Genomic DNA, 18,883 nt, shown 5'->3' with positions numbered 1-18,883 from the left:
TAACTAATCTCACTTCGATAAAATCAAATAATATACTGTAAGATGAACGTGGTTTGAAATTAGATGCAAATATTATTTACATTAGAGGAGACAAAATTAAAGTTTTTATATAATTAACTATTTAAGCCTTAAAATATAAGGCGCGGTTTTATGTAACACGGTGAAAAGAAAGAATTATGTCATATTAAGTATTTAAAAAAAATATATCAATTTCAACTATCAGACGTATTTTAATCTCATGTTAATTCTTGGAAAAGGTAAAAGGTTCTTGGAAAAGGCAATGATAATCAAAAAATAAAAAGTAGATAAGATATAGTACTATATATTTTATTCCAGTCTTAATATTACGGAAACTAAAATAAAAACCTTAGCCTATTAAAGACACCATCATTACAACAATGGACATATATTAAGAACAAATCACAATATTTAAGTATTTTTAATCAGTGATGCAAAGCTCACAAACACTAAAAAGAACTTACACAAGTGTTTTAGATTATGAAAGTTCACATTAGGATGAAGCGCGATGTCTCTGCACGTTATCCTTGGCGACACGTAACGCCTGTGTGACGCGTCAGATGAAGGAATAATTTATTCCCATTACTGACATACTCTTTGGTAGCAAAGCCCCCCCATGGTTCATAGCCAAATGTGGGCAGGCTGAAAAGCACAAACATTTGATATATAATTTCCGGGTAGATGTTCGATAGCACAAAACTTTTGAAATTTGTTCCAAAAAGTCTGTTTGCTTTTCTTTTCGCCAAAATTCGTATCGTCACAACGCTGCGTAGCCGTGACGCTAACAAGTCCATTGGCCGTGATGGTAGTCAGTCATAGTGCTTAAAACATGTGCACCTGATTTGTCTTCTGTTTCAACTATAGGAGTGGCTTAGTGCATATTTTTTGGGAGCTTGCCATCGCGGTACCTGTTTCTAAAAAAAGAGTATGCTTTTCATTTTCAGTATATTTTAATCACTCCTGTATCTGTAAGATTATGGACACTGTATTGAATGGATGTCTCATGCCTAATTCCACACCTGGAAGACAATGATCTTCAGTGATTGACAATACAGGTTCACCAAATTCAGTGTGCTCGGAATCTCCTGATGCTACCGGCACAATAGGAATAATCTCTAGCAGGTTTAGGTCATGCCTCGAGAGCTTTGGCCAGCATCATCGCCTTATTGATTTTTAGTTATATAGATATAAAATCTTAATCCACACTAATCATATCCTAAAAAATGTTCCTCAGTTTGGTGATTGTCGTGGTGGTCGGGGAGTCCAGCTAGTGTTTTAGTTTCCGTCACATTTTTCTCCGAAACAATATTTACAGATCTTTTTATTACCGGCATCAATAATCCGAAACGATGTTTTTGCAAACTGAGTGGTTATTTGTATGAAACGTTAGTGTAGAGCAAAAAAAAAGTTATCAAGTAATTTAATGCCTTTCTTAAGTTGTTTACAAAAGATAGTCAATAAACTTGATGTAGCAACTAGCAAGTTAATTTGATTAATTTGAACAGTTCAATGAGATTCCTTTAATATGTCTCCCATGACCAAACTCTTTAACGTTTGTTTATAACTATTCCAGGTACATACTAAATATAGTTATTAGTTGTGACTTCAAAAAATAAAAAATAAAACAACTTACTTAGTAGAGATTTTTTTATTGTATTAAATCTATTTATTTGCATTTTTGTTTTATGTTACAGACCACGGGTCTTACACGTACGTTAGCTCACAAAGTAACGAGTGACCGCATTCATTATCCTTAATATTAATTGTAATATTAAAATGCAATTTCGCGTACAATAATAAAACGGAGACGCTTTTGGCAGACAATAAAAATGTTATCACAACAGTTATCCTAAAGACAGTGAATTGGTTTAGATCCTTCTAAAACGAAGGGAAAGAACGACGAACTTATAGTATGTAAGTATTAGTTATACTAAGCGAAATACTCAGTTAATACTTAGATTCTAACAAATAAGTACCAATTAATTTTTCGGATACAAACGAAGAAAAGATTCAATCACGGCTCAAGAAATTCCTTACGTCGATAATAATAAAAAAAATGCACATTTCACGTCATATTGTTTGACTAGACATTCACACAGACACACAGAACGCGCCCGGCGCAGGACGCGTCCGCACGCCGACGGAGCTCACGGAGCGCGCGCGGCTAACTTCACCACAAACAATACAGAGGTATGTATAACGTCACTTCCGTCAAGTCACCAAGATGGCCGACGTCCGTTAAATTTTCCTTCGAAAATCGTCGTCGTTGGGTTCATTCCGTTCGATAGCGTTATCGAGGGCCGGTCGCGTGCTATTTTATAATAACCCCGGGACTCCGCTGGTACTCCAGCGGCAGGAAGACGTGCATCAGCCTGTCCACCTCCCCGCGACACAGCGGACAGCGCTCACACCTGCACAACAAACACATGACGATTAATTGTTGAGGAACATATGACTTGCATCTAACTGAATGCCTCTCGGTTGCTTTATCTTCATTAGAGCTACCGGTAATGAGTTATTAATGTATGTGAGGTGGTATACACACCGCGGCGCGCAGTGCTCGCAGCAGAGCACGTGTCGGCAGGGCAGGAACAGCGTGTCTATGGGCGCGTCCATACACACGCGGCACGCCAGCGCCTCCACCGAGCGGGACCGGGAGCGAGGGCGGGACTCCTGCAGATGTTCATATGTTCATTAGTATAGATAGACAGAGAGATCTACAGAGACCTTAGTACTTAGGGAAGCGACTTATTCCTTGGCCATGTATTTTAAAATAAGACTGTCAACACTCCCGTGACACCGCTCGCTGTCCGTCACCGAGAGCTGGCGTTTTCAATTTAATATAAACTTATTTTTATAAAGTCACTACACAATATTCCATGGCGAGTAGTTCAAGTTACTAGTAGTTAGTTGTATGTATGTCGGTTAATGTTCAGTGCAGCGACCTGAGCGGTTTGGGTCCTGTCGCGGGTCCGGGCGTAGTGCTCGCGGCGCGCTCGGTCGTGCACCTCGCGGCACGTGCGCCGGATGTCGAACACGTAGCGGCGCCCGAGGGTCGACGAGTCGTTGAAGATGGACGCGATCGTCCCCTGGAACGACACACCAATATTAGTAACTGGACAGTGGCTTTTAACACCTCACCGACTCTCATGTTGTTGTTATAACTTGTGTTACTTAAAAAAAAACTTAATTAAAAAGGTCGTCGATATCCTTATAGCTCTTGTTTTGTTAACCTTCAGGCCGGTTATTTGATTTGTAATACATTTGTCAGAACACGTCAACAGATGGCGCTCCGAATAATATTTTAAAGACATTTGTTACTAAGCCCACACCTACAACATCCCTCCCAACAGACGGATGATTCATTTACAAGTCTATGAACTAAAACTAACTAATAAATAATTACTAGTTCATTATAAGCCATATGTAAGTTTAGTGCGGCCTGCGAGTACCTGTCCTTAAATGTACAACTAGGTGAATTAGTTAAATACAATATTTAGGTGTATTTATTTGGCAGGCGGACGGACAGTGTTCCGCACATCATTCTGTGTCGTAGTCGTGGCCGGTGTAAACAAGTCTGGCGGCGTCATACATTTTAGCTTGTAGCGACACACCCCTCATTAATAAATTAATAATGAATAAGTTTTATAATGTAACAACGAGTCAGTGATCCCCGTCCGACCCGCCCGGCCCCGCACACTAATGCGTGTGGTTTTTTCCAAGCCATTTGTATCTAATTCAAAGTCTGTTGCGATCGTTCGGCCCAAACTACATATGATTGTTTTAAGTGATTTGTGTCAATTTCTGTTTACTCAGAGTTAACAAACGACGTAAGTCAAAATAAGCTCAAACTATGATTGTTCGTTGTCTCGGCATCTTTGACCGGTTACCCCTACTATGATAACTCTCAGGGATCTCTACCAACCTTCAGATCTCTAATGAACTGTTCCGTGACGTCTGTTCGTACAGTTTCACAGTAGTAGAAGGCATGTTTCTCAGTGACTGCTCGGTACAGGGCAGCGGCCTGGCTGGAGGTGGCCATCTTCACGTGGAGGGTGACCTCGTGACCCTCATCAGACACGTAGCACAGCTGGAAGATTCGGCGCACAGGCTGGGCGCGGTGGATGGACGTGTAGGGAATACTGCGGAACAAATATAAGTACTGTTAATGTGTATGGTGAGAGCCGCCTTTGATATATTCAAATATATGCTGAAATTTAAGTTCCATACAACATACTTCTATTAACACTGGGACGTCTCAATGATAAATATATTTGCAAAAGATAAGCTATCAGACAGCAAGTTTACTTTGCAGTGCAAATAACTGGATTTAATGAACATTTTTTTGTCAAACAAATTTTCATGACCGGAATATATATGAAGATATACTTAGCGATGAAGTTATACAAGTTCATCCACCTCATGCACTTAATCTTTTGATATGGCAGAAGAACAACTAAGATATCAGTGATTATCTTAAGAAATACATTAATCAATAGAAATCAGATCATTATATATAAGTGAATGTCCTGGCGGTCGCCTCACCTCTGTTTCTCTACTCCTATGTCGTGCACTCCGTTACAGGCAGGCCTGTACACCACGATCCCACTAGGCCCGACTCCCACGCAGGTGCTTAGTCTACAGCCGCACCCCGCCCCGGTGTGTGCGGAGGTGAGGCAGCCCACGGTTCCTCCCCCGTCTATCTCCTGGTCGTCCCTGGTCCGCGGCTCCTCCGCCTGCTGCCTGTGGTACAGCAGGTGACTGTACAGGTTGTGGGCGTTGTTGTTCTGCGTCACCGGCTTGCAGAAGAATATCTCCTCCCCGAAGGACTCCAGTTTAGATATCTCCTTCAACAGTTTATATTCGGCCTGCGAGGCTCTCATGCCCGCTATCTGGCAGTGATACTCCATAATCTTGGCCTCGTGGTCGTCGGGCTTCTCTCCCTGGGGGCCTATCTTGTCGCAGTCGGCGTACACGTGCGAGGCGGCCTGGGGGTCGAAATCGCCGGTCTCAGCCTGGGCGATGTAGGCTATTATTTTCCTGGCGACCTCCTGGTCGGCCACCACCAGCCGCCCCTCGATGAGGTCCAGCTTGGCGTGTAGGTAGAACTGGTGTCGTGTGGGCTCGTTGATGAGGAGATGCGGCGGGACCCAGAACTTGACCCGCAGGTCTAGGCGCCTGCTGGGTATGCGATGCGGGTCCAGGTGGTTCCTGAGGTTCAGCCACCTGCCGGGCCCGGAGCCCGAGCACACTCGGAGTCCGAAGTAGTCGGCCTCTGCTCCTATCTCCAACTTCTCGCAAACCTGGAAATACAGTACCAGTTCATCAGTACATGGAATAACAAGGTTACTGCCGTGGGAATCTAATGCAATGTAATCTTTGTTCTCGCCGTGATGTTTCGCAAGCAGTAATTATGCTGTACGTAATAAGGCGGGTTGATAGTCAATGTATAATATTGAAGCAACACAATTCGCCAGAGGCACATACACATCTATTAACTACATATAATATGAAGGATAAAGCTATAATCATAATAATATAATGATCTCGGTGAAAGTCGCCCGTCACTATTAATTCTAGTAGTAGTTTCACTTCTACGTTTATATATTATGGTGTAGTCGTTTTGGCAGTGTGTATTAATGCAGCAGACAGTTCGTCTGGAGTTAGACATTTGATCTATACTTCATAGATAATACGAGCGAGACTCTCCTAGCGACCATAGACCAACGACTCTCCGAGTCTTTAGTCTATTTGCTGTACGTTATGTTGTTAATATTCTTATGATTATTAAATAACATGAACCGATATTAACTTTCATATTTACTGTATAATGAACTCTATTCTATATAACAATAGCTTGTATCCGTGTTTGTTTGTGAATGTCACGCCGTTATCCCGTGCCTGTAAAGCTGAGAGCACACTCGCAGCTATCAGTGAGTGTTATTAATTACCGTATTAACACTGTTACTGTGTCATGTTTCAGAGTGTTTTTTCGTTATCGCTCAGTAACAGATCATGATGTAAATATCTTTTACCATAAAAATATTTTTTCTGTGAGATTTTTACATAAAAACATTTTCACTTGTAATGTCATTGTTTTACATACTGTGAGTGTAATATAATTCATCTTGCATTTTCTATGACGCAGTTCGGAGTAATTAAGAACACGCTTTGAGAGCGTGGCCTAACTGCTAACAGAACGTATGAGAGGACGCTCGTATTAATAACGTAGGGATTAATATTAATAACATTAAATAAATAATATATCTTGTTATAAATAATATATGTTAATATGTGAAGGAACGCGTTATGTATGTAAATTTTCTATATACTCCCATAACTCCGCCACGCATGTGTCTTGTTTTGTATAATAAATTTTTTTAAGCATAATTTATTAATATCACTAAAATACAAATAGTTTCAAAGAAATCGAACGGTTATTTACCAAAAAAATACCGATTAAATAAATGTTTCCTAATTACTGGGAACAAACAAACAAACATATATGACAAGCCCCATACGCTACGGGATGCAGGCTGTGGAAATTTAACAACGGAATAAAACGACCGAGGGGTTCCACGTTAAATGATACCTATCATATCATTATTATATCATTAATAGACATCAGTCAATACTACAGCCGTCAATCCAATGCAACTCTCTTCCTGTTCCTGTACAATTCCTTATTGAAAACTTTCCGGTAGTTTAAGGTCACCGAAAAGGTCCTACATTCATTATATGTACATAATATATAAATCAAATCAATATCTTTTAACGGCTACAAATTGTTTAATATTTTTTTCAACAAACAAAAATATCCAAAGCATCCCAATATATATTTAGTAACATGTGTGATGTCACACACACATATATAGATCTATCTGTACTGACGTATATACTTAAGAATTATCATATAGTATTTTTTTAAATAAATCTTATCTCTTTAAATTGTTATTTTTCTCTTAAAATCTGGAACAATACGTTTATCTTATTTTAAGTCTTGTGATAGCGATAATATATATGAACAAACATACATATATTATACATGTATGTCGATATATTTAAATATTCTCATCACACGTTTGTCCTGACCAGGGTTCAATGACTCCACGTCCAGCCTAGCTAATGTTACATCTAGGTCTATGTAAGCACTAACACGGCAAAGACCTATCCTAACTATATCTATATTTCTCCCGGACCTATCTATACAATGTAGATCTAACAATTTATCACATAGTAACGTAGTTTTGATTGTTATTTAATGTTTGATTTGTTTTTAGTGTTGCCACTAGAATGACTTTGTAACGAGGTTTAAATTGCTCCCTAATGTCTGTTAGGACTTAAGATACAATACTCGTACATGTATTGAGTTAACTGTTTTAAAATGATCGATATAGAAGTATCCTTCAGATTGCATACTGGATATTTAATATGAGAAATCACTACTTTAACTCGGCCCTAATTTATTATAATATTTTTACATAAAGACAATGAAGAACAAAGAAGATCAATGAAATGCGTCTTAAAAATACTTAATTATTAAGAAATCTTATTTGAATGCGGTTTTCAGATTCATAGTTTCGGCACTCCCTCCATTAGTATTATAACAATAGAAGCAATGTCGACATGTTCAAATATTTTTAACCCTTTACTTGGCAAGAACTAAAAATATGAAAAAAAAGGAAATTATTGATAAATTTTGTTTAATTTATGAATGGACAACTTGAGAAAAATAAAAATAAAAATCTAGGTATCCTAGGTTTCGAGAAAACTTAAGTACATCACAATGTACACTGCCAATTTTACAGAAATATTATAAATAAATTGTTTGTACATTTTGGTGTACACTACCAAGGACATAATGAATTACATTATTCAGGTTATTATAAATTTATTTCAAAAAAAGGAGGAAATATTTAAATTATTCTTTATTATTTTAGGTGAAAATTACGAAAGCAATTACGTTTTATTTTTCCCACAACAAAACACAAATGTACGTTACATTTTATACAGTAGACAGATGTTCTTCCACTCTTACAATATTTGCAACGCATTGTTTCATTACCTGCTTCTGGAAGATGACCTGTGTTATCAAATCTGACGCTATCAGTTGGTCGGACTGAGACTGGTTTATGGATTTTCAGATTCTCGCCTATATCGTCTGTAACGTTTTGGTTTGTTCCTATTCTATTAGACTTAGACAACCCATCAAACAATTCAAATCTGAAATCTTTCAATGAAGTCTTCTTCCCATCTCTTCTATGTAGGAGCCAAGCGTTATTTATACACATATCAACAAGTTGTGAAAATATTCCCAAGTACCAACGGTGACTTTTGAAGGGAGTTCTATATAACGATATCAACATATCTGCTAAATCGACCCCTCCCATATGTTTGTTGTAATGTTTGACCACTTGAGGACATTCTACATCTACTTTCTTTTTCTCATCCTTATCGTATCGTTTGATTGTTTCTAAGGGGTACGAGTCTATGTAGGTGCTAATAAGTGTAACCACTTTATTGTCGTTCCACTTTACGACTGCCAACTTATTCTTATTGCAAACCACCTGGGCGCTAGAACCGCGTTTCTTCTTTTTAATTGTTTGTCAGTTGGCAATAACTCTTGACAGCCTCTGAGACGATTAGTCCTTATTGTTCCTAGACTAAGGATCCCGTATTCTTCCCGCAGAATATATGTTAGTTCAGGCGACATAAAAAAGTTATCAGCATACACAATGGCCGGCTTTTTCTTTATAGTTTGACACAATGCAAGCACTACCATACCTCCTAAACCAATTGTAGCTTCTTTCTCTGAAAAAGTCAGTCCACGAAAGGTATCGTCGCCAACATACAGAATAAAATCGTAGATGATACCCGAAACACCCGCACGGACAAAATTCTTAAACCCCCATTTCTTAGGTTTCATTTTTATGTACTGCTTTCGTTTACCTGCTTTACGACCTTTATAAGGTATCATCATCTCGTCAATGGAATATTTTCCTTCTTCTTCAATTTTCAGAAAATTTTTGCGTATTTTCTCCATTAGGGGGCGAATCTTGAAATAACGGTCTGAATCTTGCAAAGTATTATCAACAAAATGAATATATCGACGTATTTGTTGATACTTTTTGAGAGGCATAAGATCAGCAATGAGAGGGTATCTTGTTTTTCTTGCCCAATAGTCAGTATAAGCTGGCATCTGTACTATACCCATCATGATTTGAATGGCCAGGAAGCTTTTAATCTCATCTTCTGTCAGCTGAATAGATCGACCTAGTTGTTCAACTGCATATAAATTTGTATTATAAACAATGTCAGTAATTAAGTCAGGAGAAAAAAAGAAATAAAAATAATCCAGTACTGTCTCTATTTGTGTTTGATGGAGATTGTATAAGTTTTCTTCAAGAGATACATTGTGACGAAATACTGCTTTTAACCATTGATAATTTAGTGATGATGCTATTGAAGGTGGATCAGAGGTATCTGGTGAAGGCGGTATATAAGCATTTGCTTCCTCATCAGATGTGGAACTATCGTCAGAGCATGCGTTTTGAGCGGGTACCAAAGCCAAGATCTTATGGGCGCGAGTTAGTTGTAAGTTCTGCAGGCGGAAAAAGAAAAAAAAAGTTCAAAGCAGACAGTTTTTATGAGAAGGTAAAAAAATAAATAAACAAAAACTGCCGATTCGTTGAAAAACAAAAACTGTGTAAACTTAGCAATGTACAGCGTGGTTACCATAGTTCATTTTTAGTATTTTAGTGCGTTATTGGCAACGTGCAGTGCAGTGTACATACATTTGTTTCAACCAAAATCGGCCATAAAAATTGACACAGTAACGCATAAAACCACTTTTTGAGTAATACATAGTTTTTAGATCAAATAACACACCATTTTTTATTATTTTTGAGCTAAAAAGTAATTTATAACGCAAAAACTTACCCGGGTCCCGCCAACACTTTGTTGTTTCGAAGCCATTTTGAATTTGACATGTGTTGTTCAGTGTTGCAACAACGAAAATATTTTTCTACTAATTCTAAATTATTTAGTAATATTTTTAATAAAAACAAAACAAAAAAGTATTATTATTTAACCAGTAAATTTTTTTTGAAATGTATGTACAGTCTAATGTACCTTACCAAGTTAAGGGTTAAACAAACATATCGAGTCACTGTGACCGAGTCCTTTTCCAGATGTTTTCTTTCCATCTCTTTCTCTTATGTTACAGCGTCTCTCTCCGTCACACTCGACCACGCTCCGATCACGCACTCAAAGCGTGCCTCAATATGGAACCAGTCGACCGACCGGTCGTCGGATCTTTGTTATGATTTCGTCGAGCTCGATCGGTCGACGGACAGGTCGGGAGACTGGCGATTATAATAAACATGGCTGCCAAAACTGTTTGCTACGAACGCGTTCTATTAGTGAGGTTGTTTAGTTCCACAACATTGTTAAAAGCAATAACAGAATTATAATACTAATGTGATAGGAATACATAATAAGCGATGTTGATTGTTGGTGTGTGTAAACAAACAGCACCATTACAAGTTATCGCCTTGAGTTTCATATAAACACTATTATTTAAACACCAGCCACATAACAAATATAGTTGCAGGACAGTAGTTTGTATCATTGTCTTTAGATAAAGCGCTAAAGAGGTCACTTATCTGCCCTCTTGAAAGGTGAATGCACTTTCAAAATGTATATATGAGTCCCACTTTCTCCATATACCAAAATAGCTCCCAGCCCAGATGTTTCAATACAAAAATTATGTCACACAACAGCTAAATTCAACCAAAAATATAGTCCTATATGTAAATTATTACACGAATATTTTAGTTGCAAAAAAAACCCTTGTTTACCAAAAATGTAAATTCCAAAATGACATCTGACTTAACATGTTGACATTTATAGTTAGACTTAGGTATATTGTAATGAACAATCTCGAGAGACATATTTACATAGAATTTGCGAGATACTTATTATTTATATATAGGAGAATTAAATTAATATGAATTATATGAGTAAATAACGATGAGGTATGATTTGCATTATGCATTATGAGCATGTTTATAAAACATTATATACATCATTATAGCTACTTACTTCCAAGTGGGGAATGTTATTATATTCAAAATATTAGTGATATCATAATTATGTTTCCAGCGATAAGTTAACGAACCTTAACTTTTGAATGAGTTTCAATTGACTTGATAACCTCTTTAATGTCATCATTAAAGGTTTATATCATTGTATAAACATTAATATACGAACATGTAATTTTATAATAAATTATAATCAGTAACAAAAAAAAGTAGAAGGAAATACGCGTAGTAACAACCCAGCCATTTAAATTTTGGCGTACTTATATATAAGATTCCTTATATAAAGTATGTTGATAATATCGATAATAATCAATTTACAACAAATCATGTCCTTACTACGTTTCTAAATCACCTCCTTTGTTGTAAACACGTCGATAAGGCCCCCACTGGTCACTGCGTTGTATCATAACAATATATTTATATTTTTCGACCTTCGATTACATACATAATCGATTATTTACACTTTAGTAATAAATAACTATTGTTTGTATATGTGATATAAATTTAAAATATTTATTTTAAGAAGACTGTCAGTTATTTATAATGATCTACCCGTAGGAAACGATCTGAGTAATAGATACTTAGATAATTTTGTAACATCAATTGTATCTATTAAATATATATTCTTAAAATTATGTTCACCTCGTTCATCCTCAACTCATCACAGTTTATTAGTATAACCTCATATTAAAAATATTGGATTAACAAAACACAAACATCGTTATCTTAAAACAATGAATCATTATACATAGTACACTTGTATGTTATATATAAACTATATAATTTTAACAGCTATGTTAAGAAACTAATTTAGTTGAATGTATTGTCCTTGAAAGTGTTTTATATTCAAAGAACGCACATGGCGCCGGTTTCGCGCGCACCGCGGCCATCTTGTTCAAGCATTTTGAATTATTTTCGGATTAAGATATTATTTGAGGACGCGTGTTTAGTATAAATTGGCGAATTTAGGTTAAGAGATAAAAGCATACATAATATATTGATAGGAATAATAAATACAAAACAAAAAAAAACAGGACTTTAGATACAAGTCTTTGAACACTCACATAAAGGAATAAAGCCGAAGACTTACAGTATTATGCCAAGTTATGTATAAGTCTAAATTTAGACTTTCATATACAACCTCTATAATTTTGATTATTTATTAACCCATTTATTAATGTGTTTCTTTATGTGTTATTTGACCTATCAGATTAAACTCTGATTATATGTGATTGTAACAATAATAGGTATGTTCTCAATATTATTGCGTACTGCGATCGATGGGGGTCTAATAAATATAGTGATACATTTAACTTACTGTCACAAAATACTTTTTTGAAACTCCTAAAACATTGTAAAATTATATAGCAGTGTGTAATATCTATACATTCGTATAATGAAATTTAAAAATAAATTTGTTTAGTACAGTGATAATTTATTTGTGTAATATGATGTCCCCTGTCCGACCTCATCTTGTCACGCGGGAGGCATAACCTCGACTGGTTTTCACTCGCCGACGAGATCAAGTTTTTTTTATAAATGACGTCACAAGATTTTACGGGTTTAGATTTAACTTTAACAAAATCGTTCTAAACTTGGAGACGTGTTTATATGATAACTTGCTGGGACTTAGATCGTTTTGACTAAAATATTTCAATGAGCATTATATATAATGAGTGTTCAAGATAATTATGACGAATAATGCCATGGAGAATTAATTCACCATGAAGTTAACACGTGAAGGAAAATATGAGAAGCAGGCGGTTACTGACATTTGGAATGTACCCAACTGTTGTGTGAACATTGAAGGCGGTACTTAGTGATTCAACATGGATTTTCCTTTCATTTGTAAGACTAAATCGATTTGCGAGAATCAAATAATCTATAAATAAAATATCTAGATATATGAACTCTCAACGATGTTACTATGATCGGGTTAGATGTAGTCAAGGATTGGAACAGCTTTGTACAAAGGGAAAAATTACCTTTTATCTAAATAATGACATTATGTAGTGAATGACTTGAAACATCTTTAGAATAAGGAACATACATAAGGGTTCGTAATGAAAGTCGTATATAGTGAGTTATGAGGAAAATTACGATTACAAAGAAAGAGAAAATATATCATTATAATATTTTCAATTTCATTGTAAGATTCTCAATTCTTATCCAACAAATATATTCAAGTTTTTCATATTAATAATCATGTATGTATATTAATTGCTTAAAATTTTAATTATTAATGAATAATTACCGAAATTATAAAAGAATAACGTTAATGAAGTATTTTTGTTTATGATATAAATATGATAAGATTTTATTAATAAAGTTATTGTATGTATACTGTGTATGTTGTAAGTTTTTGGTTATATTTAACTGTGTTGTGGAGGGGAGAGCGTACGTGATCCCTGCAACGTTCAACTAACTGCAAGGTTGTATAGACAGTTACGAAGAGTCAAGCGATATTACACTTTATATATAAGCAACATAAGATCGTATTATCTTATATGCAATTCATTTATTTTTAATTATAATATAAAAGTTATTGTTAAATTATTAACTTGGGTTTGTTGTAAGTGAAGTTAAATCTTGATCAGTGTCTATCCTGTAATGAGTCACCGAGTGTCATGTACCCACTACCTAGTAGAACACGTTCTCTAACTCGTAACTATTGGCTGTACAAGGAAGCGTCACTTGCACTGGACACACGTGTATTACAGGTTCGTCTTAAAAAAACTCAATTAACATGCCGTTTTAGGACGGAAATAAATTAGTTTTTTAATTAGAATAGTTATTTTAATTTATAAATTTATATATATAAATATATTGTTGTCTGTGACAAAACGTTAATTAATAACTATTGAACCGCTAACAATAAAAGGAAGTCTTCGATTATTCGATTGTGTGTGTATGTATGTGTGTGAACAATGGTCTCCTAACTCCTTATCCGGTATCCTTCAGACTTGAGGATGCAATTTATTTGTTCTAATAAAGTCGTAACTATCAGTCATGTTACGACGGTAAAAACTCACGTTATATATTAATTTAGTGAGTGGATTATTTCGTCTATTAGCTCGCTTATAAAAAGTCCACATTTCGTTTGATAGTTTTGCTTTTTTCATTACAACAATATGTCGTATATAAAAAATAATTGCAAATTACAACACCATAAAAGTTCATATATATTTTTTTTAAAGCAAAACCATGTGAAATTTATAAACTTGTAATGTAATATCATTTGCTAAAACACATTAATAACTTTTGGACATTTTAAGTCTGGTGACGTAAATGGTCAATGAATCTCCGGTTCAAAGTTCATCTATCAGTGATCGAATTTATCCCTTTGATAAGATATAAGCTTGTATTATCATTGATTTTAAAATTACAGATTATTATTGGACATAAAAAGTAGAGAATATTAGTCATAACGAAATACCCATATATATATATATATATTATAGTTAACACAAATATACTCACTTAGTGATAAAAAAATATTTAATACTTTTGAAATAATCAATATATATTACAGTGTTTCATTGTATAGATAACCTAGTACGTTTGAACTGCGACCTTCTATTGGAGATCCTTAGCGATTGTTTCCCGTGACCCGGCGGTCGTGTTATCACGTGTGACGTCATCCGTTATCAGTCAGAGGAGCGTCCGTTCGTAATGACACGCGTTGATAACAATCGATTAAACAGTGACCGAGGTCAGAGGTTATTTATTCGTGTTTGATAAGAAAAAATTGCGATAATTCATCAAAGTTGTTGTTATCTGTCACTTGAGTGTTGTATGTATCCAGATGAGATCATCTGTTATCAATGTATATGTTCTTTGTTTCTATCTTTAATCTTTATGGCCTTATATATATTTTATTATTATCTCAGGAGTATTTCAGCCCTGATTCCGGATTACTGTGATTACGAACAATTACATCGAACCTTATATTTGCTACACGCGACACGCGTGAGATGGGTCGCATACGAGGAATACTTATATAATACTGGCTGGTGCCAGCGACTTCGTCTGGCTAGAATTCGTAAGTAGGTACATGGAAGACCAAATATACATCTAAAAACAGTATAAGAAGTACATTACAGCCTATATGTAATTGTGATGTAAATACTATATATTAAATTTCATAAGAGTTCGTTTACTGGTTTCATAGGTAAAGAGTAACATACATGCAGACATACAGACATAAGTGTATATATGATTAATATCATGTATTGCAGTACATACATATAACCGTATGTGACAGGACCTATCGAGATAAGAACTGGTGGAAGGTGTGCCGTCAGCGTTATATTGATTATTGATTAATTTATTTGGCGAGTGTTTGTTAACGGACCTGTACCGGTGATTCCTTTGCGAACACTAAAAGAGAAAGTGTCTGTTTGTGTTACGATGCTTCATGCTCGTATTTTACATTATATTCAAAAACCTGCTTGTTTAAGGCGTGATTTAAATTTTGGTATTTGATATATGTATAAATATATGAAACAACTTAGTACACCCTAAATAGTTAAAGTTATTAGCAATATGTTTACGCGATTTTCAGCATTATTTGCTGTTTTGTTTATAACTTAGACTCATTTTTCAATCATAATATTGTTCATATGATTATAGTATGTCAGTTTAATTTGACGTGGTGTTCTATAGTAGTATTATTCAATTTTAATAACCAATGTGTCCAGTGACCGTGGCCATTGTGACGTCATAGTCCGAAGTCCAAACTAACAATTCATTTAAACCTAGCAACACCTAACGTTCGAAATCGGCTCTATATACAACAAAGAAAATTGTATGTAATATTATATAGCTGAATACGAAAAAAAATAATAATAATAGTAAATCAAGCTACGTGTTAATATTATCTAGGTTTCCATTAAGCGTAATTTGATATTTGTTGCAATATTTTAATAAATTTTACGCAACACTTACAATTAATGTAAACGTTGGATTTGTATTTCATTTGACATGATTTTTCGGCTGAATAAGATTTATTTTTCAGTTTATTGATGTGAAATTTAAAACTTCATCAAACCTATCGTTGTATTAACACTATTCTTAAGGTACATTTAAAAGCTATTCTTATAGGCGTCATTGTCTAAATATTTATTTCAGACGATTTTAAATACATCCGACCTCATTACAGTTAAGACATTGAAGTTTGTACCGTGAGCATTGAGCCTCACGCCGCCTGAACCTGATAGTGATGCAACATTTCAACTCTTCATTTTTATCAAACGGTTCCTACGTCACAACTGACTGCACTTCATCGAACAGTTGCTTTACTTTTTTACATTTATTTATTGTCATTCATAATTTATTCCTGATATAGAATCTTTTATATTAATCAGTGTGTAATAACTAATACAGTATAGTATAGAGTGTAGGTATATACATAACTTCCTTGTATTAAGGAAGCAGTTATTATATTTATGAAATATCAATGAGATATTGACATTCCGAGTATATGGACATGGAAGTGTGCTGTTAGTTAAACATTTTTAACAAAGAAAGGCAATATGGCGTCGTGAACGAATTTTAAATTTCGAACGATCACGTCCAGCGCACGTGTTTATAGAGAGTCACAGCTGCTCGCCGCTCTGTTGGACTTTGCACCGTCGTTACAATCACCGCGAGCCGCCGCCGCCGTGTTACAAACGCTCTAACGACCTGCCTTCATTTGCCTCACCGATTATTCATTCACCCTGTTACTCGGGACTCGTTTTAAATTTAGAATTATTTTAAAATTAGAACATCATAGAATGGTTTGGCATACAAAGCCATAGCATAACATTGTGATAAAATCATTTCACATACATAGAATAATTAATATTAGCGTTACGACCGTGTGAAATGTTTATTATTCTTTAGGACTGATTAGTGATTAAGAATGTACAGCGTGTGTTTATTAGCTGCATTTCAGTTGGTTTCGTTGATTTTATCATTATTTACTGGTTTATCATTGAGAGCACGTTACTCCAAATGTGTTTATATTATTTTCCTGTGCAGTGTTATAAATTTGACAATTCAATCATAAAAATACCTTAAAGATCATCCCAACTATAAAACTGCACTTGGAACGAGTCCAAACATTTGGAATGTTTTGGCGCCAAATTATATGTACAATAAAAGTTAAATGGCACACATTTAATAAATTATTTATATGTATATTAATTACATATACTAATATTGTTTGGTGAGTGATTGTATATTGAGTCGAACATTTCAATATGAACCGCATACATTATTTACAAAGCTAGTATCGATAACTATATAATGTTATACAGTATACCGCTCGCTCTATCGAAGGTAGATGTTGGACAATGCCGAGTCCAAAGTCCGCAAAGTAACCTAGAGACGTGTAACTAGCCCATTTTTTTATAATAAAACCGCTTTTTATTGTAACTTCTTGATTTCAATTACTATTTACAATACAAGTGTATACTACAGGGGTAGAGTTAGGTTTTTTGATATTTTTTTCATGACAATATATTCAGTACGCTTACAATAAATTAGAGAAATCAAATAAATTAAATTACCCTGCGGATTTGTTTAAATAATACAGGTTAATTGATGCTTGTGAATTCTGTTGTAAACAAAATGTTACTTCACTGTGAACTTGTGTTATGTGAATGTATCTATATTAATAAAATAGCTTCTTACTTTTTCCAAACACTGTTGTCCGATGGAATTGGGTTCCACCTTGATCTCCAGAATCACTGAATTCGGCTGACTGACTAACCACATTTTGAATGAAAAAATAACAAATAAATTCGCAAGAAAACTAGACGTCAAATATTCTATTCGATCTCAATCAAACACTTATGTTTACGATTATCTCACACGCGTCAAGAATTTATTTAAAAAAGTCTTTTTCAATTCGCTCTGAGTAATGTTTATCGCGTATTCTTTGTGGAAGTAAAACTGTGAATACTTCCAAACGACGGCCATACTACGTTAAGTTTGCCACCGTAATGATAAAGAAACGGTGACGTGCGCCCCGATGCCAGCGCTAGCGGAACGACGTTCGCAAACCTTGAATTGAACGATAATATAGGACCGCTTGTGTTACACTGCTTGTTTTCATCAAAGATTTACTCTGACTGTAGTAGAAAATCTTTTATGTATATCATTTCCTTGGTTTTTATTTTTAATACAATAAGACAAGTCGGGCGTAGTAAAGCATCTATTTGCTGTTCCATTTCTTCTTCTATTTTAAACTGAGATAGAAAAGCTGATGACGTTTTAATATACTTCATGAAATGTTAGCAAACTTTTAAAATGCGTTTTTACCAAATGAGGCTATTACGACTTAAGTGAGTTTTATTTTTTTATAATACATATATATATGTATATATGTTTTTCTCAATTCGTCCTTTTATTCAGGTATTATAGACCTTCCTTAGACCGTCCTTTTATTCAGGTATATATATAAGGATTGTAGACCATGCTGCCGACTCATTAGTACTCTTTGTCTTCATTTTATAATGTGTATAATGAATTATTCTAAAAGGACGCTATAACGACCAAGTTGAAAGACAATGTTTCTGTCCGTAGGTACTTAGAATCTTTTGTTTTTTACTGACGTCATTCCGATGTAATTATTAAGATAATATTATTAGTTTTAATTACATTGGATAAGCTTTTATCTTATAATCTCGAGATAACTTTTTGGTTGCTAAATTAGATACATAAAAATTGACATAAAAACAACTTACACAAATAATAGAGATGATTTATTTTAATAA

The 18,883-nt window shown here is 34.9% G+C and overlaps 2 protein-coding genes and 1 long non-coding RNA gene across 3 annotated transcripts; 1 reads left to right on the top strand and 2 right to left on the bottom strand.

The window, feature by feature from the left end:
* Positions 1-1,651: 1,651 nt before the first annotated feature.
* Positions 1,652-18,128, bottom strand: LOC116775020 (E3 ubiquitin-protein ligase MYLIP). Its single transcript, XM_032667798.2, has 6 exons — positions 17,799-18,128; positions 4,564-5,321; positions 3,944-4,160; positions 2,964-3,107; positions 2,564-2,691; positions 1,652-2,429 (listed from the first exon to the last, which is right to left on the bottom strand). The coding sequence occupies exons 1-6, from the start codon at positions 17,880-17,882 to the stop codon at positions 2,330-2,332; spliced, it is 1,431 nt and encodes a 476-aa protein (XP_032523689.2). The 5' UTR covers positions 17,883-18,128; the 3' UTR covers positions 1,652-2,329.
* Positions 5,321-12,554, top strand: LOC133319581 (uncharacterized). The gene is made up of 2 exons (XR_009753138.1): positions 5,321-5,951; positions 10,244-12,554. It is a non-coding gene; the product is annotated as an uncharacterized LOC133319581 (long non-coding RNA).
* On the bottom strand, positions 7,932-10,148 carry LOC133319579 (piggyBac transposable element-derived protein 1-like). The gene is made up of 2 exons (XM_061524715.1): positions 9,958-10,148; positions 7,932-9,619 (listed from the first exon to the last, which is right to left on the bottom strand). The coding sequence occupies exons 1-2, from the start codon at positions 9,991-9,993 to the stop codon at positions 8,552-8,554; spliced, it is 1,104 nt and encodes a 367-aa protein (XP_061380699.1). The 5' UTR covers positions 9,994-10,148; the 3' UTR covers positions 7,932-8,551.
* Positions 18,129-18,883: the final 755 nt, after the last annotated feature.

Source organism: Danaus plexippus, chromosome 25 (assembly GCF_018135715.1).
Source record: "Danaus plexippus chromosome 25, MEX_DaPlex, whole genome shotgun sequence".
Taxonomy (NCBI): Eukaryota; Metazoa; Arthropoda; class Insecta; order Lepidoptera; family Nymphalidae; genus Danaus; species Danaus plexippus.
Note: the sequence above shows the minus strand (reverse complement) of the source record. Positions and strands in the feature narration are given on the sequence as shown.